Source organism: Anomalospiza imberbis, chromosome 5 (assembly GCF_031753505.1).
Source record: "Anomalospiza imberbis isolate Cuckoo-Finch-1a 21T00152 chromosome 5, ASM3175350v1, whole genome shotgun sequence".
Classification (NCBI taxonomy): domain Eukaryota; kingdom Metazoa; phylum Chordata; class Aves; order Passeriformes; family Viduidae; genus Anomalospiza; species Anomalospiza imberbis.
This window is the reverse complement of record NC_089685.1, coordinates 46,753,286-46,776,376: the sequence shown is the minus strand read 5'-3', so window position 1 is coordinate 46,776,376 and position 23,091 is coordinate 46,753,286. Positions and strand designations below refer to the sequence as shown.

General features: G+C 42.4%; 1 protein-coding gene across 2 annotated transcripts in view; it reads left to right on the top strand.

The window, feature by feature from the left end:
* Positions 1-23,091, top strand: part of ST8SIA1 (ST8 alpha-N-acetyl-neuraminide alpha-2,8-sialyltransferase 1) — a 104,351-nt gene that overhangs the window by 33,812 nt on the left and 47,448 nt on the right. For both annotated transcript variants that reach the window (XM_068190563.1, XM_068190562.1), the window contains exon 3: positions 21,125-21,234. In XM_068190563.1, coding sequence (XP_068046664.1) covers positions 21,125-21,234 — 110 coding nt within the window. The remainder of the gene's footprint in view (positions 1-21,124; positions 21,235-23,091) is intronic.

Sequence of the window (23,091 nt, the reverse complement as noted above, 5' to 3'; positions counted from 1 at the left end):
ATTCTAGTCTGCCCAAAGGCAACACCGTTAGGTTTGCTTTATTTGTTTTATTGTAGTTGTATATACCTGATAAGATACTAAAAGGAGATTGTTCTTCTGTGCAGAGGTTTTTCTGGCAGTGAACTTGTTTCTATACCAAGACTTCTACCTACAGGTGCCATGCAACCTTTGCTTCCTGAGAAAGCTTTATCCTTTATATGCTGTCCACCTCTTGGCCTTTATTTTATTTATGAATTTTGTTATTTAAATTCATCTTTTTCAATTTAAAGATGTTTTACTATATATGTGACTATATATTTGAATTATTCAGTGATCAACACATTACATAAATTTTTCTCTCTGCAGTGGCTGGCTTTTTTGGTAAGATACTCCTTAAAATAGGTTTAATACTCGTACTGGTGTATTTGAAGCTTAGGTTTGGGTCCATTTTGTACTCAGCTCTTACCACCTGGCAGAATAATGAGTATGAATTTATGGAATGCTAGATTTTTTTTTTTTTTTTTGTGCTGGCATTTGGTTTCTTGATATAGCTCATGTAAATTTTACTGGACTATAGCAGGATACCAGGCTACGTTCAGAAGGTATTTATTGTGTAGTAGAGGTGCAGGTCTCCCTTCTCCCACCTATTCCTAAACGCAGATGGAAGTGTGGCTCAGTGGACTCTGCAGGCTTGGACAAAGTCAGGGAAGATTATGTAGTGACTTTCAAGAAATCCTTTGTCTTCTTGTTTAGGGGGGAGTGTAAGCCCAGCTGTACCTGTAATGAGAGCTCTGCTGCATTACAGTTCAGAAATTGACTAAATGTAGCCAGGCATTATTGATTTAGAGTCCTTATCATCTGATGTGACATGGAGGGAAAGGGCTGTGGTTCTCTGCTGGAACTACTTTTATCACCTGTATGATTCCCATGCAGGAGGCACTGGTTTCCAAGTGGCATTTTGGACACAGGGAAAATAATGCAGTAGTGTCTTTCTTCCATCAGGATGCACTGCATAAATCCTGGATGTGCAGCTTGCTCAGACCAGGAATCCAGGCTGCTTTCTCCTTCTTGATCTACAAAGCTTAATACTCTTTCGGTGTAATTTAAGGAGAAATTTGGCAATTAAATCTGTGCTGTAGATTGTCTACTGGCCAGTCACTACCAACCTGAGGTGACTTTGGAATGTGCTATCCAAAGGGATGGTCTGTAGTGGCAGGCAAAGGTAAGGAAACTGAAAGTACTGGTATGAACTGAGCCAACATTTGACATTTAATGGCCCAGTGAATTTGGACTTGTGTAAAATAACTGTGAATCCCAAGTGCAGAAAGAAATAGTTCTTTTCAGTGCAGAAATGGTCTTTTTTTCTTCTATAATTTCTTTTTCAAAGACTGTCCTAGAGATTTCTGGCAACCATGGGCATTTGGGGCTGGGGGCTGTTGGCAGTGCCAGTCTGGGTATGTTGTGGAGAAGAGCAATTTTCATAAAAACACACCTGGCTTTGCAGATGGTTTGAAGTCCAAGACCATGGCTTAAGCTCAACTCATTAACCCTTCATTAATTTTTTTCTCTCCTCTGCCCAGCTGTGGCAGGGGAGGGCAAGTGAGTGGCTGCTGTGGGTGCCTGGTGTTTGGCCAGTGTCAAACCCCAACAACAAGGCAGTACTGCACCAAAACACAAGGCAGCACCAGTTCCTGTGGAATCACAGTGAAACCTGTGCCAAGCCATTGTCTGCAGGAGATGCTCAGCGCCCTCTGCCCTATGGCTGGCAGCTCTGCCAGCACATTGGAACGGTTTGGGTTGGAAAGAATCTTAACAATCGCCTCATGCCTCATGGGCAGGGGCACCTGCCGCCAGACCTGGTTGTTCAGAGCCCCTCCAGTCTGGCCTTGAACACTGGCAGGGTGAGGCAGCCACAGCTTCTCTGAGTATCCTGTTCCAGGATCCATTTCTTTTTAACATCTAATCTAAGTCTACCATCTTTCATGGTTTTCAGAAATATTTACCTAGTAATTTTTATAGCTTCCTCATGGAAATTCCACAACCCACTAGGCTGTCCAATCTAGTAAGTTGCTGCCCTTATACACAGAATACATTTCCTGACATGTAACTTGAAATTCCCCCTGGCTATAAGTTGAGATGTTTTTTCCTTCTCTTTTCCACATATGACTGCTATCAAGTCTCCCCACAGTCTTTTTCTCTAGGCTGAACAACCACAAGTCTTTTACTCAAATAGTTGAGGTTTTTTTAACTCTGAATATTTTTGTTTTTTCTAATGGTCTGTAAGGAAAATATGTGCTAATTAACTGTGTGGTGCCCTCAGAGATATATTCTCAGATTTATCCTTTGGAATGGTACAACACATCAGTACCAAATACTCCAAAGCAGAGCTTAATGTCACCTTTCTGCTTGAACAAGCTTGTATTTAGTGTTGCCGATTATTCTATGCACAGTGTAGCTTGGTACTGTGGAGCAATGCTGCAAATTGAAGTGATGAAACTGGGCTCAATAGGAGACAGTTTAGGTGAAAGAAGACAATAAAAGCAAAGGCTACAGAGATCTGTACTGTGATCCAGTATTCTGCCAGTCAAAATGAGAAAGCCACAGAGAAATAATTTTTGTATGAATATGATGCTCTTTATAACAGTTCCCTCAGGCACTTCATGGTTGTTCAAATTCAATGCATGGTGTTATTGCACAGGTAAATCTATGCCTGAAGACCTCTGGAGAAAATTAAAATGAGGGTTTCCTCAGGTAGAGTTTTGGGGAAGAAATACTGCAAAATCCCTTTTTCCCACAGAAAGAACTGTGGTGGCAAAATGAGTAATAAAATATGTGGTCAAATAGGGGAAGTGAAGCCTGGATACTTCTGAGTCAACAGAAGTGTCCCAGCTGACTTCAGCACAGCCAGGATTTAGTCCTGTAACCTTTTGCTGAGTGCAGTTCTGCTAAGGACTCATAATTTTGGTATTGTGGCTTCTTGGATAACAAATAAATACCTTCTTTTCCTGTTCCCCAGTTTCTCAGCCTTTATTAGCCAATGTTTTTAGGTAGTGAATGAGTTCTCTTTGTCTAGTCTGACTGAAGGAGGATTCCTTCATGGCAAGGACATGGACCTGTTGGATTGAGTGCAGAGGAGAAACACCAAAGTTGATTACAGGCATGGAGCAGCTCTGCTGTGAGGAAAGCAGGGAGAATTGGGATTGTTCAGCCTGGAGAAGGGAAGGCTTTGGGGTGACTTCATGGTGGCCTTCCAGTGCCTGAAAAGAGCCTACAAAAAAAGGTGGAAGGAGACTATTTACGAGGGCCTGGATTGATAGGACAAGGGGAGTGGCTTCACACTGACAGAGAGTGGGTTTGGATGGGATATTAGGAAAAAATTCTTTACCATGAGGGAGGTGAGGCACTGAAACAGAGAAGTTCTGCATATCCCATCCCTGGAACTATTTAAGGATGGGGCTCTGAGCAGCCTGGTCTACTGGAAAGTGTCCCTGCCCATGGCAGGGGCTTGGAAGTTGATAATCTTTAAGGTCCTTTCCAACCCAAACTATTCTCTGATTCTATGTTATTTTCTTGAGATATGATCAGATACTACCCCGTTCAGGTGTGCATTTACACCAGATTGTTGTTATGGTGCCAAGGTAGTCCCTATGTTTTGTGAATTTCATATTGACTATCTGTTTGTTTGAGAATAGACCATCTGAGAGATAAGGAAGCTGTAGAAAAAAACCTATCTAGTGATAATTAGCAATGTTGGTTTCTCTCTAAAGTTTGATATGTACTCCCACTGAGCACTTGTAAGGCTGAGTACTTTTCTGAAGCCTGCTGTTATGTGAAGCCTACAAAATAAATAACATTTCCTAGTAGACCAGAAACTTGCTTTTTGTGCTTTCAAAGGGTCTTTGTTCATCAGAGGTAAAAAATGTAGAGGCAAAGTTAGAAAGTGTTCAGCATGGGTCTACTTCAATGTAAATTAGATCCTTCTTGCTTCATTATTAGCATCTTGATCCTGCAAGGAACTCCTCATTCACAGTATTTAGCTGTGCAAGATATAACACCTGGTTTTATTCTTTTAAATATAAGCTTTTGGCCTTTTTCCCATTATTCCTGTTCCCCTTTTCCTCTGAAGTTTGATTTGCCAGTTACCTCCATGCAATATTACTCTTGCTAACCATGTAAACTTGATTTTCACACTCATTTGGTTTGTAAAATGCATGTCAATAACTATGTCCCTGCTGTATTTTCTCTTTCCCCTTCCTGTGAACACTGCTGGCTCTCTGCTTTATGGAGCACTGCACTTGATTGTCTCTGCCAGCTCTTGTTGAGGGTAATATTGGCCCAGGGTAAGGAAACCTGAGATGCCAGCTCACCGTGGCAGGCACCTCATTGTGATGTCTGGTACCCACTCTGGACTGATGGGGGCTGAGGGGAGCTGCAGTGCAGGGCATCTGGTGGAACAGCTCTGTCAAGTCATTTAACGCAGAGATATTTACAGATATGTGAACTTGCAAAAATGCTACCCTTTTTATTCAGCAGAGCTGCTTCTTTTCATATCCCATTTAGTTTTATCCTCCCACTGAGGAGCTATGTTTTCATGCCTTCAGAGCATCTCCAGCTGCAGAAAAGCAGATTGGACTCTAAGTTGCCCTGCTCCAAAATAGTGTCACCAGCTGAATTGGGTTTTTGTCATACATTTGTCAAGGGCTAATGTTCTACATGACTCTGCTACCCTTACTTCTCCATGGAGATAACAATGCAAAAGACAGATCAATATCAAACCTGATTTGCCAAGAGACCTCACTGAGGTCATGATTACAGAAGTTGTCCTAATAGACACTTGGTCTTTAAATCTGCAAGAGCAAAACTCTGGCCTGTCAGTTGGATCTTTCCATGCCTGAGCTGAACTTGGAGCTGATGTCTGACTGAGAGGGAGTAAAATTGTAGAACAACAGTAAATACATCTTTTGTTGATAGCAACAGGTGTTTTGGTAATACAGAAGTAAGGTGAACTAGCATATACATTCTCCTAAAGGTATATTTGTGGTTAATTCTGTTATAGGTAAGAGGGTGAGAGGAAATCATTATTTTTTCAAAACTCTCTCATTCTAGTGTACTTTTGTGCTGGTTTTTGTCAAAGACATCTGCTACCCTCAGTATTCTTTTGGATCAGTGTCCCCTTCTCTGGTGGAGAATGATGACAGCTCCCTGGTCTGCTGCTTCAGTTCTTTATCCTGCTTTTCTCACCACACTTTTGTCTCTGCACTCCCCCCTAGGGTAGCCCCCAGGTCTCCCCACATATTGCTGCCGTTCTTCAATCTTCATCAATATGTCTTTCTAGCTGGCCTTTTACTCACAGTTAGAGGATCACTTGACTCCCCAGCAGTGCTTTCTGGGCTGCTGTGTGCAGTCCCTGCAGCTTAGCACAGACCTCGGAGACAGAATCACTGTAGGGATGCAGGTGAGGAGCACAGAGCCCATTTTGCTCCTGTTTCCCAAAGTGTAACACTTCTGGCACCTCTGCTTTATCCTGCTGTGGGCATAGGAATCCTGCACAAAGACAGACAGCCTGCTTCCATGGAAGTACTACTCCATTAGCCCAATACTAGAGTAATCTGCACACCTAGAGTGAAATTCAAAGGGTTCTAGACAAGAACCTGTTATCATGGTCAGTTTCTGAACTGTAAAATTATTTGCTCATCACTGGTGTCAGGCAGGAGCTGCAGTTGCTTTGCTGCTGCCTATTCTTTTGTTGTCTAGATGGCTTTTTTTCTCCCTGTAGTAAAACTGAAATACTGGTCTCATGTTATTCTGAAAGCTCTGTTGTGGCTTTGAAGGTATAGGAACACAGATAAAACAAACAATGTCAGAAGAGGTAGCATTTTTTAATAAAAACAAGGTGCTTTTATAAAAACTATATGCTTGTCTCTTGCAGGGCACTCCTCTGCAGATCCTAGCAGACAGGTTTTACTTCTCTTCTGTGGTTGGGGTAGCAAGCAGTTACCTGAGGGATGAGCAGAACCCGAGTTTGCTTACTCTGCATGTACACTGGTGACACAAAGCTGGGAGGAGATCCCCAGCCCTTCAGAAGGACCTCAACAGGCTGGAGGGATGGGCAGGGAACAGCTGTATAAAATCCAACAAAGGCAAATGCAGACTCCTGCACCTGGGGAGGAGCAACCCCAGCACCAGCACAGGCTGGGGATGGCCTGCTGGAAAGCAGCTCAGCAGAGAAGGACCTGGGGTCCTGGTGCACCAAAGGCTGTCCAGGAGGAGGACAGGCAATGGAGGAGAAGAAAGGCAATGGTGTCTTGGGGTGCATTGGGAAGAGCAGTGCCAACAGGTCAGGGAGTGATGCTGCCCCTCTGCTCAGCCCTGGTGAGGGTCACCTCAGTGCTGTGTCCAGCTCTGGGCTCCTCTTGACAGGAGAGACATGGTGCTCCTGGAGGGCAACAAAGATGATTTAGGGACTGGAGCATTTCTCTGATGAGGAGAGGCTGAGGGAGCTGGGGCTGTCCAGCCTCGAGAGGAGCCCCATCTGAGAGGGGTCCTCACCCTGTCTGTCCCTGTCTGCTGGGAGGGCTCAGAGCAGGGCCCAGCAATGGGAAGAGGAATGGGCAGGAACTGATGCCCAGGAAGTTCCACCTGAATGTAAGAACTTCCTCCCTGTGCAGTGACCAGGACTGTCCAGGGAGGCTGTGGAGCCCCCTCAGTGGTGATATCCCAGAGCCATTGGGACACCACCTTGTGCTGTGGGCTCTGGCATGGTCCTGCTTGAGCAGGGAGGTGGGACCAGGTGACCACTGCAGGGATTCCTTCTTCAGCCAGGCTGTGAATCTGTAACCTAGAGCAGAACTCCAGTGGAATTAGGTTATATGGTGGGCATTATAGGTTTGATTTGCCGTATCTGAAGGAAAAAGTGTACAGTTCTTTGAGGTTTTAAGTGCCTGTATGAGGATTTGGTACATTCTGTATTAGCCTGATCTAAGCCACAGCTGCTTCTAGTCTTATCCAGTAGAATTTAGTGGTGAAAGGACCTGAGATGGTAAAGAGCGTGGTGGAGTCACAGCCCTGCAGGTGTTCAAGAAACAGCTGGATGTGACACTCAGTGCCCTGGGTTAGTTGACAAGCTCTGGTGATGGCTCAAAGGTTGCACTTGATGACCTTGGAGGTCTCTTCCATCCTAAATTATTGTGTTATTATGTTTTCCTTCGCTCCCTCCATTTTCTTTGTACTGTTTTGGTCTTTTCAGATGACAGAAATACCCTGGTTCCGTTCTCAGTCAGCATATTGTGATGACATTTGTCTGTGGAATTTTCAAGTCAGTTTGATATTATTTTAATGCTCTACAGAGCACGGTTTTGGAACCCTGGAAAATTATTTTGTTAAATAACCCCTTAGCAGGTCAGGTGGAGTTCATTTTTGAAATCACCTTAAAACTTGAATAAATATGGAAAATGTAAGTTGTGCAGGATTCCTGATTTGGTAGCAATCCAAGTCAGTCATTTCATAGCCCTTTTCCCTGTAAATTTAGGAAGTTTCTTCCATCTTCTGGCAAATATGTTAATACCCTGTTGTGCTTTCAAAGAAGCTAAGTATAGTGCAACTTGCAAAAATCTGCGAGATACATGTTTGGCTTTGAGTAGCCTTTCCACGAGAATTCATGGTCTTTCAAAAAGCATTTTCTCTGAAATTATGCTTTGAGTCTTCTTCCTTTCACTAACATATGCCTAACTACCGCTTAATTTGCAGCGCACTCTGAAGTCCTGTCAGAGTAAATTTAAAAACCGCAGGTTTTACGTTAAAATTCGTCTTCTGATTGCTATGTCTTTGTTTTGCCTTGAGTGGATGTCTAGCTACTTATTCGAGGGATAAAAAAGCTGTCACTGCAAAAATGATGAGCTGAGTGAAATTTTTTTACTTTGCTGGTGTGTTAAGAGCAATTTACGCTGTACTTTGATATTCTTCCCACTCTTTTGGGACTTGCAGTCGTTTCATTTGGATGGAGGAGGGAAACTTTGATTTGAGGGAAGCAACAGAAAATAAAGCAGATGCGGTTGAGGCTGTGTTGCAGCCTGTAGGTTCTCTGGGGTTTGGAATTCTGTGCTCAGAGTGACCATATCCCAGAGATCATATCCCAGGCCAAATCATGGAAAGCCGTGAACAGTCAAAACAGAAATTAAACATACCACACATCTGGATTGCAGTCAGAATGCTGAGAAGAAATACTAGCCTAAATTATCCTCCATTTGAAATTCATACATAGACTATCTCAAATTTAAAATTCACTGTAGAAATTACAGATTTTAATGGAGAAAATAAGTTTAATTTCTATCCTCACAGCTGCTTGGGCTGTTAATTGAATGACTGAGCTTTACTCTTGTGCTTTAGGTTCTTTAAGGCACCGCTGTGGCTGTGAAAATGGATATAAATTAAAACAGTGTTTAGAAAAAATGAATTCAGGGTTGTCCAATCAGCTGTGTAGGCTATTACCTCATCTGCTGGGTCAGCACTGAGCACTTGCTCTTCTCATGTATTTATTACAAAATCATGGCAGTATTTTTTTCATTCATGTTTGGAGTTTGTTGTTTTCTCTGTTTATTGCTGTTATGGTCTCTAATTGCATTTTTGTTGCTGTAACCTCTCTTTGTAGATGTATGTGTGTGATACATGGGAATATACCGTTACATCATTCAGCACTTTGGAAGTAACTGAAAATATTCTATCTACCAAGGAAATCTCTGTTTAAAACTCTCCATGTTAGGGCTTGATATTTCTTCATATGAACACATGCTTCATGTTAGGAACTAACATGTTAGGGGGGTTCTATCTGACTACGGTGTGAGCTTTTGCCTTAGATGTCTGTCCTTCATAGCAACCTGTTCTGTCACAGGCAGACAAAAAAAAAAACAAAACACCTTTCTTTTGTCTGTCTGCCTGTGTGCCTTCATTTTTGGAATAGGCTGTGTGTGACAGCTGGGAGAAAGGGAGAAGTGCTGAGTGCTGGCTGCCTGGAAGCTTGGATCCTCCTATGCAATGCTCTTGGAAGGGGGATTTTTTCACCTTTTACTCACCCAATATACGAAACTGAGGAGCTGTTCCCTGGACCACACAAGGCATTCACAGTATGTGGGGCTGGAGAGGGAAATTCCTGAGGGAATGTTTAATTTCCACCCCTGGCAGACTGACACAGTGGAGCTCCTGCTCTGACACACGTGGGGTTTGTGCTTGTTGGTTTGTGCTCATTCTGTGTGGAGTCCTGGTACATGTGAATTACTGCAAGTTCAGTGGAGCTCTTGCATTTTTTTGATGTATTGAGTTTGGATCTCTGAATTTTAAGCAGGAGTGGGAGAAGTGATTTAAACAAAACCGTGTAGCCTGTGACCCACCACTTTGCCAAACTCGCTGTGAAAGACTTGCCCATTTTGAATTCTGATGTAGAATCATTGCTAATTTATCTTTAGCAAAGTGCTGTAAAACAACCTCCTCTTCACTGGAATATTTGGAGTGCAGAGTCTGCCAGTCAGTTGTATCTACAAGTGTCCTCTTCAGGCTTAATGAAACCTTGAAAATTCTCACTGCTTGAGTGGAAGCTTTGCCACTAAACTATTTCATGAATGAAAAATGTAGGCCATTAACTTATTAATATCCCTAAACTTTTCAGTTGAATCTTGATTTGATTTGTGAAAGATTACAAACTTCACCGGCCTCTAAGATTTTCACACAAAAGCTCAATGAAACTCAGTAGCTTTAGTAAGGTTTCTCTTTGGGATTTAACTCTAACATGAAACACCCAAATGTGCCATTGCTTTGCTGACAAAAAGGAGAAGCTGAATGATAAAGAAGAGGATAGGTAGGCTCTGGCAGTCCAAGAGAGAGTCCCATTTGTTTGTGGTGAAAAGAGTACAGGGCTATGTTGAAAGGTACAAAAATGTAAGACTACAAGGAGGGTGCTGTTAAAAGGAATCTGTTTAATCTGCTTGTTCTCTGCATATTCTAGAGTCACTAAGATCTTATTTACTGGGAAAAAAGGAGCACCATATTGTTGCTGACTTGGTTGTTAGCAGTGGGATGGTCTATTATCTGCTGTTTCTAGGCATCATGAATGGCATTGTCAGAGGAGCAAGACAAAAATGGAAGGACTAGGTGGTCCACTTGTGTAGTATCTTTACTAGTGATACAAAAAAGAGAAAATAACCCAATCTGACTTTCTAATTACAGGTCGTATTATAAGAGATTCTATGCCTAGGGGAAAAAAACACTTTCTCTAAGTGTGAATTTTTTTGGCTGGAGAAAGAATATTGAGAAAGAAGATACTGTACAACAGTCAAAAAGTCATTCTGCAATCATTTTTGCCTGCCCTTTAAAGGCTATCTAGATGTGTGGAGAGCAACAACTCTTGAATATCTCTCTGTAATTGACTTAGAGAGCGCTAAAAAAAACCCTAACGATCCTGTGGGAAGATGTAACCCAGGGACACAGTTACATGTAGTGACAGGACAGGAGGGAATGGCTTCCAGCTAACAGAGAGTAGGTTTACATTGGATATTAGGAAGAAAGTCTTCACTCTGAGGGGGTGAGGCCCTGGCAGAGGGTGCCCAGAGAAGGGGTGGATGCCCCATCCCTGGAAGAGTTCAAAGCCAGGTTGGATGGGGCTCCGAGTAACCTGGGCTAGTGAAAAGTGTTGAAACAAGATGACCTTTAAGGTCTTTTTCAGCCCAGGCCATTCTATGATTTTATATATCTCTTATCAAAAGCCGACAACCAACCTGTGCTGTCTTCCATGAGATTCCAACATGTGAATAAAGAAAGCTAAAGGAAAATTTAGAAGCTTAATTTTGGGGAGTATCAAAAACAGACAACTCAGCTTTCAAAAGGTGAAAGGTTATGACCGTTCTTGTATTGCATATCTTGGTAAAAGGATGAAAAGTAAAGCAGCAGAGTGAGTATAAGAGGCAGAATGGAGCAATTTTCTCAGCCAGAGAAACAAGTCTGGCCTAAGGATGTCTTTGGAAATGCTGCATGGAAACTGCAGCCATCATGTTTGAGTGTTAGTGTTATATGTTAGCAAGTACTGAGAGTGGGTTCAACATGAGTCTAATTAATGACTTCTCATCCCTGCTGCGGACTCAGCTATTCCCTGCTGGTACACTCCAAGCTGTTTGCTCTTTTACCCCATCCTCTTCTGGGTCACAAGGCTCAAATGTTTGCTGATAGGAAAATCCCTCCTCAGCCTGGCCATTAAACTGGGGCTGAAGTAGGCCCCAAAAACAAAGTGGAGGGAAAGGCTCTAGGCTCAAGGAGCTTGCTGTTATGTAGTGCTTATTACTCAGGCAATATTCAATCCATTCCCATTGTGTTAACAGCTTCCTGCTGCTCTGGATGTTCACTAGTTTGCCCTGGATTTGCAGCAGTTTTGGGAATTGCTTTAAGTGAAAAATAAAATTGGTTTTAGCTTGATAGGAAGCTCAAAACCTGCTTGCTGGGTCTGACAATACCTTAAAAATAACAAAATAATATGATGTCCTAGCAGCTGTGATTTCACTGAACCATGGGATCATTAAGGTTGGAAAAGACTTCCAAGGTCATCAAGTCCAACCTTTGACCAATCAGCACCTTGTCAATTCAAACATAGCACCGAGTCATTTCTTGAACACCTGCAGGAATGGTGACTCCACCACCTACCTCCCTGGGCAGTCCATTCCAATGCTTAACCACCTTTCCGTGGAGAAATTCAATCTGGAACTTTATTTTCATGGTTGTTTGTTCAGCTGGCAGAAGAGAGTTGCAGTTTATTGAAACGTTTCGTTGTCTTCTCTAAATTGCAGCCTCGAGCAGAGGGTGGCACAGCATTTGCGTTAGGCTCTTTCCTCGGGGGATGCAGCTACACCTGGCAGGGAGAGCCGGGCCCCAGAGGATCCCAGAGCTGTCCAGGGTCCTGACACATAAGAAACAGCACTCAGGGAGTGACCAGGTGGCCCTGGCTGGAGCAGGAGGTGCGCTGGATCATGTGAATTCTCTGGTTCTGAAAGCAAGGGAAGCGCCGAGTCAGTGAGGAAAGGCCTTTGTGTGAAGTCAGATTTCAGATCCTAATGCGCAACTATGCAGTCTTGGTCTTGGGTTGGGTCCCTCAGGCCTGCACTGTTTGGCTGCACTCTCAGCAAGGGAGTGAGCCCCAAAAGTACTGTCACAGAATCACAGGATCGTTTAGGTTGGAAAATACCTCCAGGAGCATAGATTCCAATCTTTGAATGATTTCCATCTTGTCAGCTAGACCAGAGTACTGAGTGCCACATCCAGGTGTCTCTTGGACACTCCTAAGGATGGTGATTCCCCCACCTGCCTGGGCAGCCCATTCTAGTGCCTGGCAAACCCTTCAGTGAAGAAATTCATCCTGATGCCCAGCCTGAACCTTCCCTGGCACAGCTTGAGGCCACTTCCTCAAGTTGCTTATTACCTGGAGCAGAGCCCAACCCCCACCTGGCTACATCCTGCTTTCAGGTACTTGTGAAGAGTCAGAAGGCTCCCCCTGAGCCTCCTTTCTCCAGGCTAAACACCCCCAGCTCCCTCAGCTGCTCCTCACAGGACTTGTGCTCCAGACCCTTCTCCAGCTGTATTGCTCTTCTCTGGACAAGGCTTCGTGTAAGCTTGCAAAAAAAATGACATTTTCTGATTACTTTTTAGGGAAGCTATATCCTTATATAATGAAATGGCACTTTCCCCCATTTAATCTTATGTTGCTAAGTGTTTTATTATTGATGTGGAAGTAACTGCTGTTCATTCAAATCAGTTATGATAAGTTATTCATTAATTATTCTCATGCCCCTATGTGAAAATACATTTTAAAGCATTTTGTTTTCATTACCAGAAAAATAAATAGCTAATGGAAACTTCATTGGTTCTGTAATTGCAGTAGTTATTCCCCCATACCTCCTTAGCCTTCTAAACTTCTGTTTTCATAACCTTTAGACATGACATTGCATTGCACTACACTTCTCTCTAATTGCTTCCTTATTTGGTAAGCATGGCTTTTTAAACACGTTGGTAGTCACTCATTATGTGTAAATCCTTTGATGCTGCTGACCTCCTTTCTGACTTTCCAGCAAGGGCTTCTAACCTTGGCTCTACTTCTCTGCAGAAAGACTGCCCTGAAGAAAGTGTTCTAAATGCCGACCTGTACCATTGCCTGATGTGCAGTCCTTGAAAGTCTTTGTGGTGTTATCTTGGTGTGCTGTAATTTGCTTTTCAAGTCTTGTGTGTCAGCTTTTCATGTCTTGTTAGTTACATCAGGCAGATCATGTGCCATACAGTTTTCTGCGTCAAGGACAGACTAGAGATGTATGATGCAGGTTGATACATTGTTAAATAACCTCCATATCTGTGGTAAAACTTGGAGTTTTCAAAGTCTGGAATTTGTTTTAAAAGTTATGTTTTCCTTCCTTGTCTATAAGGTAAATGAAACTTTCTTAAAGGCTTAATTTTTCTCATTAATAGAGGAGAAAAAAATGGAAGTGTGCAAGTATTAACATAAGCAGTCTTTCCATGCTGCTGAGAAACCAACATCAGTGTTTAAACTCTACTCAAACTCTAATTGAAAATTTCCTGGACAGCTCAGTCCTTGCTACTTGTCTTTGATGTCCTTTTAACCAGTGAATCTCAAAAGATGTCAGTGATTCATCTGAACTATTCAGAGGTAACAGAAAGGCAAGGATCACTTGTTGATGAGAGGATCTTTTCCTTGCGGAGGTTCACTGTCTGAGGTACTGTCAAAATGGAAGTGTGTTGCTACTTTGATACCTCCCATGATAACTAAATCCATATTTTGATGCCTAAATAAGTTGATCGATTACCTCTGCTGTACCTGCTTATTCATATCAATGGGATCAGGAATTCAGAGATCCATTCCTTTCTATAAGTGTTATTGTCCTTTCTGCAAGTAGGATTGGAAGCCCTTTTTATTTTTTATAAGCTGAAACTAGCCTTATTTATTGCATATTCTGTGTCTTGCTTATAAGATTTTGAGGAACATGAAATTATTGATAAACCTTTTGTTAAACTGGGAAAAGTAAACTGAGCAACAGTTTCTCGCTGTTCCTGAGTAACTGTTGGTCTTGCAAAATCTCCAGATATCTTCCTTGCTGACTGTGTGTTGTCCCACACTGCCACAAGAGAACAGTTCAACATTCTTTGCTTATTCCTACACCAGACATAAGTAAGCAGATACCCTGCAATTTTCCCTATTCTCTTTTGGTTTCTGCCTGTGCATCTGGAAATCACTGGGGGAGAAAGTACAGGCAAGGTTTGGAGGATTTCATCATTTGGCAGTCATATTATTTGGTTTTGTCTTCGTTTCTCTACCTGGAATGTAACAGTTATTTACTTCAACAAAGGCTTTTGTGCATGAGAGTTACTGTGTGCCTGCAGAGAGTAACTTGCTCAGCCAGGATATTGTGCACTGCAAGGCAGGAGATTAACTGCTTTGAAGTTTATACTGCCTTTTCCCAGACCTGCAAGAAAAGTTGTTAAACTGTCATAAGATAACTGCTTGTGTTGTTTAATAGATTTGCAGGACATTAAAAATGTAGTTTTCTGCCCAGAAGTGATGATTTGTGTTCATCCTTGTTTCCATGCAACACACAGTCACAACTAGAAAAGGTTTTGGTGCACTTTTTTTGGCTTAAGCTTTGGAGCATTTTATTAAAGCAACCTTGGTGTTCAGAGGTTGATACACAGCTTTTTCTTTTCTGTTCAGACTTGGAGCAGATTGAGAAACAGGGAAGTAAGTGCTGGAATACCTGCTGTTCCTACGTGTCTTTCTGCCACCTGGTGCCAATGATCTGGGAGGCTGTGTAAAGGCTGGACAGTGCCTGCCTTTAACCTGAGCCAGCTGCAGTGAGAGGGAGGCTCCTGTGCCCCTGCCTCCAAAGGTGTGGGCAGGGCTGGCAATCGCACCCAGAGGATGCTGGTGTCCTCCTCGTGGCATCTGGTGCTGTCAGGAGCTCAGGAAAAAGGAAGGATTTGCTGAGTTTTCCTGTGGATGTTGGAAGAGTTCAGTGCTTTCCCTGTGACTCGAGGTTTAGCCTTATCACACAGGATTTAAACAGAGGAAATCAAAGGAGTCACTCAAGAGTATGAGAAGGGGGTAAGGGGAGCCAACAGAGGCAGTTGTTTATGGATTCTGGTCAGGCTGTTCCTCAGGAAATTTGTACACTATTTTTCCATTTTCTACCATTTACATGGGACTGGATGACTACACATAAGACTTAAATGCAGCCATTTAGGAGGCAACATAAGTTCTGCTTGAGGCTTCCAAATTGTGGAAACTTGGAAGCTGTAACATCTCTTGGAATAAGAGAAACCCTCCCCACCCCCACAATATCACCGAATGATATTTTCTTTTTATGATTTTTAATCCAAAATTTGGGGTCCTAATGCATTGCAGGTCCTAAAGTTTGGATCCTGAAATCTTGCAGACCTTTGGAATTTCTCACCTATTTATTCTTTTTGTCTTGTCAGGGAGAACACCCTTGACATTGCCAGAGCACTCATTGTTTAAAATAGAGTCTATGATATACAGTCAATAGTCTGTTCCAATCTACAAATGTGCTTTTTTTGGTTTATTTTTTCCATAATCCCCACACTGTGCTGTCCTGGCTGTATGGAGGCTGACTCTATTGAATTAAATGTCACATCAGCAATTTGAAACGTTCTTTTAATTCCAGGCAAGTGCTCCCTTGCAGTGACATCATGCTGGGTAGAAAGCTGTTAAAGATCGCACTATTTTGAAGTTCCTACTTAAAGTACAGCTGGAACTAAAAGTGACTGCCAGCTTAGTCACTGCTGCTCCGTGGTTTATGTGAATAATGTTGCAAAGTGTTCTCTCTTTAGCGTGTGGCTTCTCTGCAGTTCATGGATCCTTTTGGCTAGCAGAGCTTTTCCTGCAGCAGCACAGCAATGCATTTGGTCTTCCAAGTGTTCTTTTGTAGCCTGTGTTCCTGTGTAAATAGTTCCTGAGGTTCTAATCTTGTGAAAAACAATACTGCTTAAAGCACATATTTGTGGAGAGCACAAAGTTTGCATAAGCTTGAATGTGAATTCCACCTCAGGGCTGAATAAAGACACCGCTGTCATGGCTGAGATATGGGGACCTACAGAGGAGCTTGTCCCACCTGGACAGCTTCTCTTTGGTACAAACACTCAGCTTCAGGTTTTAACATGTTCCAGCCAGCAGTGCCAAAATCAACTGAAGAAGGTAGAGGTCCAGTGTGGGATCTCTTCTTTATCTTCTTTCATAGTCACTGCCACCATTTCTTCTTGTAATAATCACATTTGGAGTCCCACCTGTTCCAGTGAGAGAGCGTAGGTTTAGACTAGACATGTGGAATTTGAGATGTATTTCTGTGAGGGTAGTGAGGCAGTGGAACAGGCTGCCCAGAGAAGTTGTGGGTTCCCCATCCCTGGAAGCATTCAAGGCCAGGTAGGTTTGGATGGGGCTCTGAACACCCTGGTCTAGTGGCAGGTGTCCCTGCCCAGAGGTGTTGGAACAGGATGATCTCTAAGGTCCCTCCCAAGCCAAACCATTCTGTGATCCTGTGCCTGTTACCTTGCTGTCCCTGGGTCACTCCTTGCTCTGGGCTCCTGCACCTGGATAGGATGGAATTGGCAGCTGGCTGGAAAGGAGTGAAGGAAATGGGAAGAACCAGGGCCCCCCCTTTCCCTGTTGGGACGTGCCTTCCCTGGCCCTGCTGGGTTTTTGTGGCCAAGCTGTCGTGTCTCGCAGCTCTGCAGGCAGCACAAAGGGCTGTCAGACCAAACATGACCTGCAAACAATGGAGAAGGAGCTGCTGCCACCCTGCAGCATCTGGCAGCGTGAAAAGGCACTGGCACTCTCATGGTCTAGCTGGCTCCTTAGGAAATTCACCACAACCTCACCCTTCTCATCAGGATGCTGCCTTCTCAAAAGAGACAGCAAAATTACAGCATCTCTTTCAAATTCAAAAGGCTTGTTAAAAGATAAATTATTCTAATTTATGTTCTCAGCGTTTTCAATGATTTTTGGATCTTCAGCATTAAAGCAGAGGCTGAATACTGGAGTTTTCCCAGTTAAGACCCTGGTTTCTGATTAAAGTCTTTGGCAGTGAGTGGGCAAAAAATTAGTGCATTAACAACCTAACAATTGAATCAAAGTGATTTAGAGTAGCATTAGCGAAAATTATTTTTGTTAGTATGTGTAATGTTCTTTTAACTGATGACAATGATATATTTCTACTTAGATGAATGATGAAACTTAATCAGTGCATTGCTTGAGAGATGCTGTGTTAAATTAGTCCCATATTCAATTGGGAGTTTTAATCTATTGCTGTGTGTGCTTATTTGTCATTGAATTTGCAGGGGGATGTGCAGGTTCTTCTTTTGTTTACATGAATATGAACTGGAACACTTCACTGATTGTCAGTAGAGTTTCATTGTTTAATAAAGGGGAAAATGAGACAATAGGGTCTTCCTGTCTCTGGTTTTGTTGGGAGATATCTTTTTAAAAATGCCTTATGCAATTCCTGCTTATTTCCAATATGTAAGATATACTATTTAAAAGTATTTGTAAGTTCTATGGTAATATATTGCTCAATAATTGGGATAAGTTGGTGGTTTTCTGGTACATTTTTTCTATTAGACTAAATAAACTGAGGCTGTTTTTTTTCCAGTCCACCCACAAGACTCTGGCCATTCATAAAAATTTTATGAATGAAGGGAATAACATATGTGTTGACAACTGAGTTTCAGGAAGCTAATATTAGTGGAAATGCTTTTGTTACAACTATCCTGCCTAAAGCCAGCATTTATTAGGCTAGCTTTGAATTCTAAGGAGAAAAACAGCTGAGCTTTTTGTGACCATTTAGCATAAATGACAGCTGGGTCCCTTTAATGTGAGAATTTACACACTGTCAACTATGAACTGATAATTTGCCTAGCCAAGTGGTGTGATGTGGAAGGTAAAGAAGGAAGGCAGTAGCAGGTTTTGTGGAGAGAGAAAAAAAAAGCCATATATTTCATAGTTGCTTATGGGCAACACTTGAGTCTAGGACTTGTATCAGTTTTGTGTGAGCAGACAGTTTTGTGTTTATTTGGACAAAGAGCTCTTGGAATGTCCCTGCAGTCTCAGCAAGAACACAGATCTGTGAGCTGAATGTCTGAAACAAAGTCATGTGCAAGATAACAAATGCAGGGTTCTATCAGGTCATCCCAAGTGCTTTAAGCTCAAAGCACCTGAAATGCCACCAAGCAACAGAGACAGTTAATCCTTTGTACTTTGCACCCCTCTACATGCTGGTAATGGCACTGGAACTTTGCCTTTTGCTTAATGCCTGTAGAAAGTTTAAAAGCGTGGTCTTCTGGAAAACAGGCCATTGAACATTTTAAGCTAAAGGGTGGTGTGTGGACTCTGATGTCCGTGCCATGTCCTGACTCTTCAGGACTTTGCTGAGGGAGGTAAAAGTGTGGGCATGGTGGCTTTCCACCAAGAGCTGTGTTCAGACTGGTTTTCCTCCTGTGTGCATAGAGCAAGTGGATCTTCACAGGTTAGGCAGAGGGACAACCACCATGATGCTACAATCTGCCCCTTCTGCTTTCCTTTGGCTTCTTCACGTCACCCTGTCAGCCCTGATCTTGTTCTTTTGCTTCTTAGACTTTATGAAGTGATACCTAGTCCAAGATGTGATCCAAACTTGGGAATTATTTTGTTGTTAATCAGTAACTATACCTTGGCAGGTGTGATTGAGTAGTTGCATTGTGAAAATTGTGGAAATGTATAGGCTTGGCTAATCCTTTGTTTTAAGGGAAAGGGAGTGCTATTCTGAAATGAATAGCCTGTTTGGACAAGAGCCACCAGGAGTGAAGTTAACAGGACTAAGCAGTAAATGGGGGGAAGAAGAATTAGAATGATAAGCAAGAGATATAGGTAGTAAATAAGGGTTTGATTAATGAAAAAAATAGTGTAATTTGGAATCTATGTATGTTGATGCCATTGTTTGTTAAAATGCAGAAACTGTGTCTATTTACACAAAGTGTGGGTTCCCACCATGCTTCCTACTTTGTACAAAGTAAAATAAAAAATAGAACTACCTCATGTTGGTGTGAGAATTTTCTGTACACACTAGGTAGCAAGCCTCTGTTCAGGATAACAGGAGGACAAGAGTTACAAAACTTCATCAGCTTTTGAAAACCAAAGTACACATGCAAACGAGAACTGGTATTATCATCTCTGAGCAGAACAGGAAATAATCCTCCCTTGAAGCACAGCAAGTCATCTCAAGCAATATTAAAGGCTGTTTGCAATTCACAGAATTTGGAAGCATTTAACAAGTACTAAATGTCTGTTTGGGTGGTCTAAAGGCACAGAATTTATGTGACAGTGCCCACTACTCTTAAAAGCAAAAGTTAATGTCTGCTGCCTTTGCAGTTTGGCACAGCCTTGTATAACCAGCTGTCTTGGAGGGAGCTTTGATGTGTCTTTAGGAAAGGTACTGTTATTTATAGAGCACATCTAGTCTGCATTTCCTCTGCTTCCCACCCCCATGCCTTTACAGAGAATGTGAGTTCTCACTTGATCAGGGTCATCTCAGAGATGACATGTCCTTTGAATCTCAAGATATGTTCCTGGTTCAGTACGTGTAAGTTAAAAAAATCTTCTTGAGAAGGCAGGTGCAGGACAAGAATGCAGCTGCATATTCAGTATTGCTCTGCTGTGCTGTCACTACATTCCTAACCATGGCTGGCTCTCAGGACACTAAAATTTACTTTTCTGCTTAAACCTGTCTTAATCCAGGGTTAGTTTTTTTCATTAAAAATCAGGTTGTGACTTTATGCAAGCTGAATGGAGTCTAGTTTGCAGAGAAAGGTAGACAAAGCAAGTAAACCTAGGAAGAAGAGAAATAAGACAGCAGGAATAAATTCTAAAAAATGCAGAGTCTGTGCTGGAATCCCGGCTCTGCTTTCTGGACCATGTCCTGTATTGCAGTGCCTGGTGAATATATGATGCAATGGCAGATGTTGCTCTGTACATGCAAGTGAGGCCACCCAGAGAGAATTGTTCTGTGCTGCTGCATCCTCTCTCCCTGGCATCCGTGTGCTCTGAGGCCTGTGCAGTAACTCCTGTCTCTGCTGTAAAGTCAGGCTTTGACAGGTTTGATAAATAAAAATCCCTGCACATTTTTTTTTTTGTGAGGAGAATATTAACTCTTGTATTGTAGACAAATCACATTCTGTAACTAAATCACACTGCTCTAAATTCACATGTCTCTTCACCACCTTTTTTTTCCATATCCTGGGCTAATCTGAAGTGCTGCTTACATGACTGCCCCAAGCTCACAAGAGGCTTGGGGCTAACAGGAACATGTCCCATCCATATTTTGAGATCCTCTGGAATGAGGACTATGCAGATCAAATCTATTACTGTGTTTGGTGCACGGGATCCCATGACCATTTGACTTGCACTTTCATGCCCTGTTGAGCAGCTACAAGAGCTCCTCAGCTAAAATGGCCCCATTCTAATTTTAATTTATGCTAATACTAATTTTTAATGTGTCTGGGCCACTGCCTGTTTAAGGAGCTGCTGTCAAGCTCCAAATATCTTGGCCTAAGGCTCTGGATTGACCTGTTTCAGCAACACAGCCATGAAGAGAGCCAGGTGACTCCAGATTGTCAGTACACTTCTGTCATCACAGCATTCCCTGTTCCTTCCTTTCTTCCTTCCTCAGAGGTGTCTTTTGTATATCAACTCAGGAAGATCACTCTCAAGGATTATGTTTTTCCTGTTTTCCTGGTTGTCTTGTTTTCCCTGTGTCCTTGCAGCTTGTCTGGAAGGCTTGTGAACTGCCTGACTTGGGCCAGTTCTGCATCAGGACCAGGCAGTTTTGGTTTTGCAGAAAATCATCTTCTGTATCACGTTTGTTGCATCCTGGTTTGGGGAGTGGGGGTCAGACTGGTTCTACATGCACTTACCAGCTAATTTCTGTATTTTTTTTTTCCTTCACTCCAAATTCTCCTTTTTTCTTTCTGTCACTTTGAGCCCTAACACCTCCCTGGGTTCTCCAAGAGTGGCTGCTACAAAGATGTTTGTGTTCTCTGTAAAACTGGTCTTGTTTTGTGTTGCTAGGCTACTCCCTTCCAGCTGCCACTGAAGAAATGTTCCGTGGTGGGAAACGGTGGGATCCTGAAAAAGAGTGGCTGCGGCAAACAAATAGATCAAGCAGATTTTGTCATGCGGTAAGACAGAAACCTTAATGACACATTATCCCCCCTTCCACCTGCTAAGCCTCAGCTTTTCAAAGCTGTTCAGTTGGCATTAATCAACGATCATTTGCCTTGTTGCCCTGCCTTTGCAGGATGCTTCACAAAGCAGTTTGGGTCTAAGTGTGAGGAGAGGCAAAATAGGAGTTTTTGGCTTGGTTCTGCAAGGGGATACGGGGTGAGGGGACAGTGTGCTGGTCAGTAAAGCTGTGAGGGCTTGTGCAGTGTCTCAGGGAGGTGCTGAGGAGCTGCTTTTCTCATCATTTATGCAGTGGTAGCCAGGGTGCTTCATCCTGCTCTGTGCTCTCTCCTCTGAAACTAAATGCCATCTGTGCAACCCATGGAACTCAGAACAAGTATGGGCTGATGTAAGGGGCAAGGCTTGAGTTGCTACAAGCCAAAGTCTTCGTTTTTTTTCCCTCAAGACTGAACTGTGGCTGTCTGAGGAAAGGCCATACTTCTTCCCTTGATGTGAGGTTTTTGTGATTCTTCAGATTTCCTTTCCCTCCAGCCTTCCTTAATTTACAAGAACCTATCAGGAGGGATGTTGAACCAGCTACTGCTTTTGTGATTAAATTTGGCACTTTCTAGGTCTGCGATCCTTAAGGAAGAAAGACAGAAACTAGTTCCTCCCTGATAAACATGAACAAGAGAAACATTGTGGAGAAGAAACTGGAGGAATGCTCCAAAAGAGACGAGAATTGGCGTTTCTTTGGGTTTCCGATGGATACATAATGAACACCCACTGTAACAAGTCTCCTTATTCGATCCTGATGGCTTATTATAAAACTATACAAATTTGCTCCAAACCATTCCTGTAATTTCTGGTTTGCAAAGACCAAAAATGCCTACATTATTAAATGCCTGTTAATGCAAAGAAACAGAACAGCTTAAAGGCAAAGGGAAATGTATACCTGGAGTGCTTACAGAAGAGAAGATGTAAAGCACAGTGGGAGAGCAGCACTCTGATTGCCATTACTGCAAAACTCCTTAAGTGTTCCATAGACTAAATACAAGAAACTGCAGCGTGTATGCAGTTTCTTGATTCTACATTTTATAGAAATTAAAATGCCGTAGGAGCAACCAGTTACAAAAACAGAAGTTTAAAAAAAAAAAAAAAAAAAAAAAACCTAAAAAAACCCGCAACATAACAGCAGCGATTTTAGCTTGATCATAAAACCCTATTTCTCCGCAGAGAGGGTAAAGCAATCATTATATGGACAGAGCTTGCTTTGATTATGGAAAATTTAGTTGATCTTTCCTAAATCTCATATCTATAATCTGAGAGCTGAGAGAGAAGGAATGCAATGGTGATTTCCATAACTCTTTCCATTTTTTTGAAAAGAAATTTGTGTAATATCTTCAAAGTATTTCTGCAGTGTGAAATGTCCTGCCGGGTTTCGCCCTTGTTTGTTAATTCCCTTCATGTGAATTTTGATTTCACTTATGTATTATTCCATAAGCTTTGTCATGTGAGAGAAGATGGCTGCAGTCATATGTTGTAATTGCTAAGGTTATTTAATGAGTTTAAACTCATCTGGTTGCTGAGCATCTTCTACAAACACAGTTGTTCAACACAGAGATGAAAAGAGCAGCAGTTTTCAGCCCCTAAGGCACAGCAAGCTGCATATGCAATGAGAAAGGTGCATATGGTCTACATGTTTCAGTATTGTGGTTGTAATGGGCTTTTCTTCTGATTTTCCAAGTTTCGAGTTCTTATTCCTAAGAAAAAAAAAAAAGTTTCTCCCCGCTCCCTACCTGCTAATGCTTATTTTGAGAGAAGTGTTGGGTGGTAGTCCTAAGCCATGTCTTTAACTCTATTTTTCATGTACT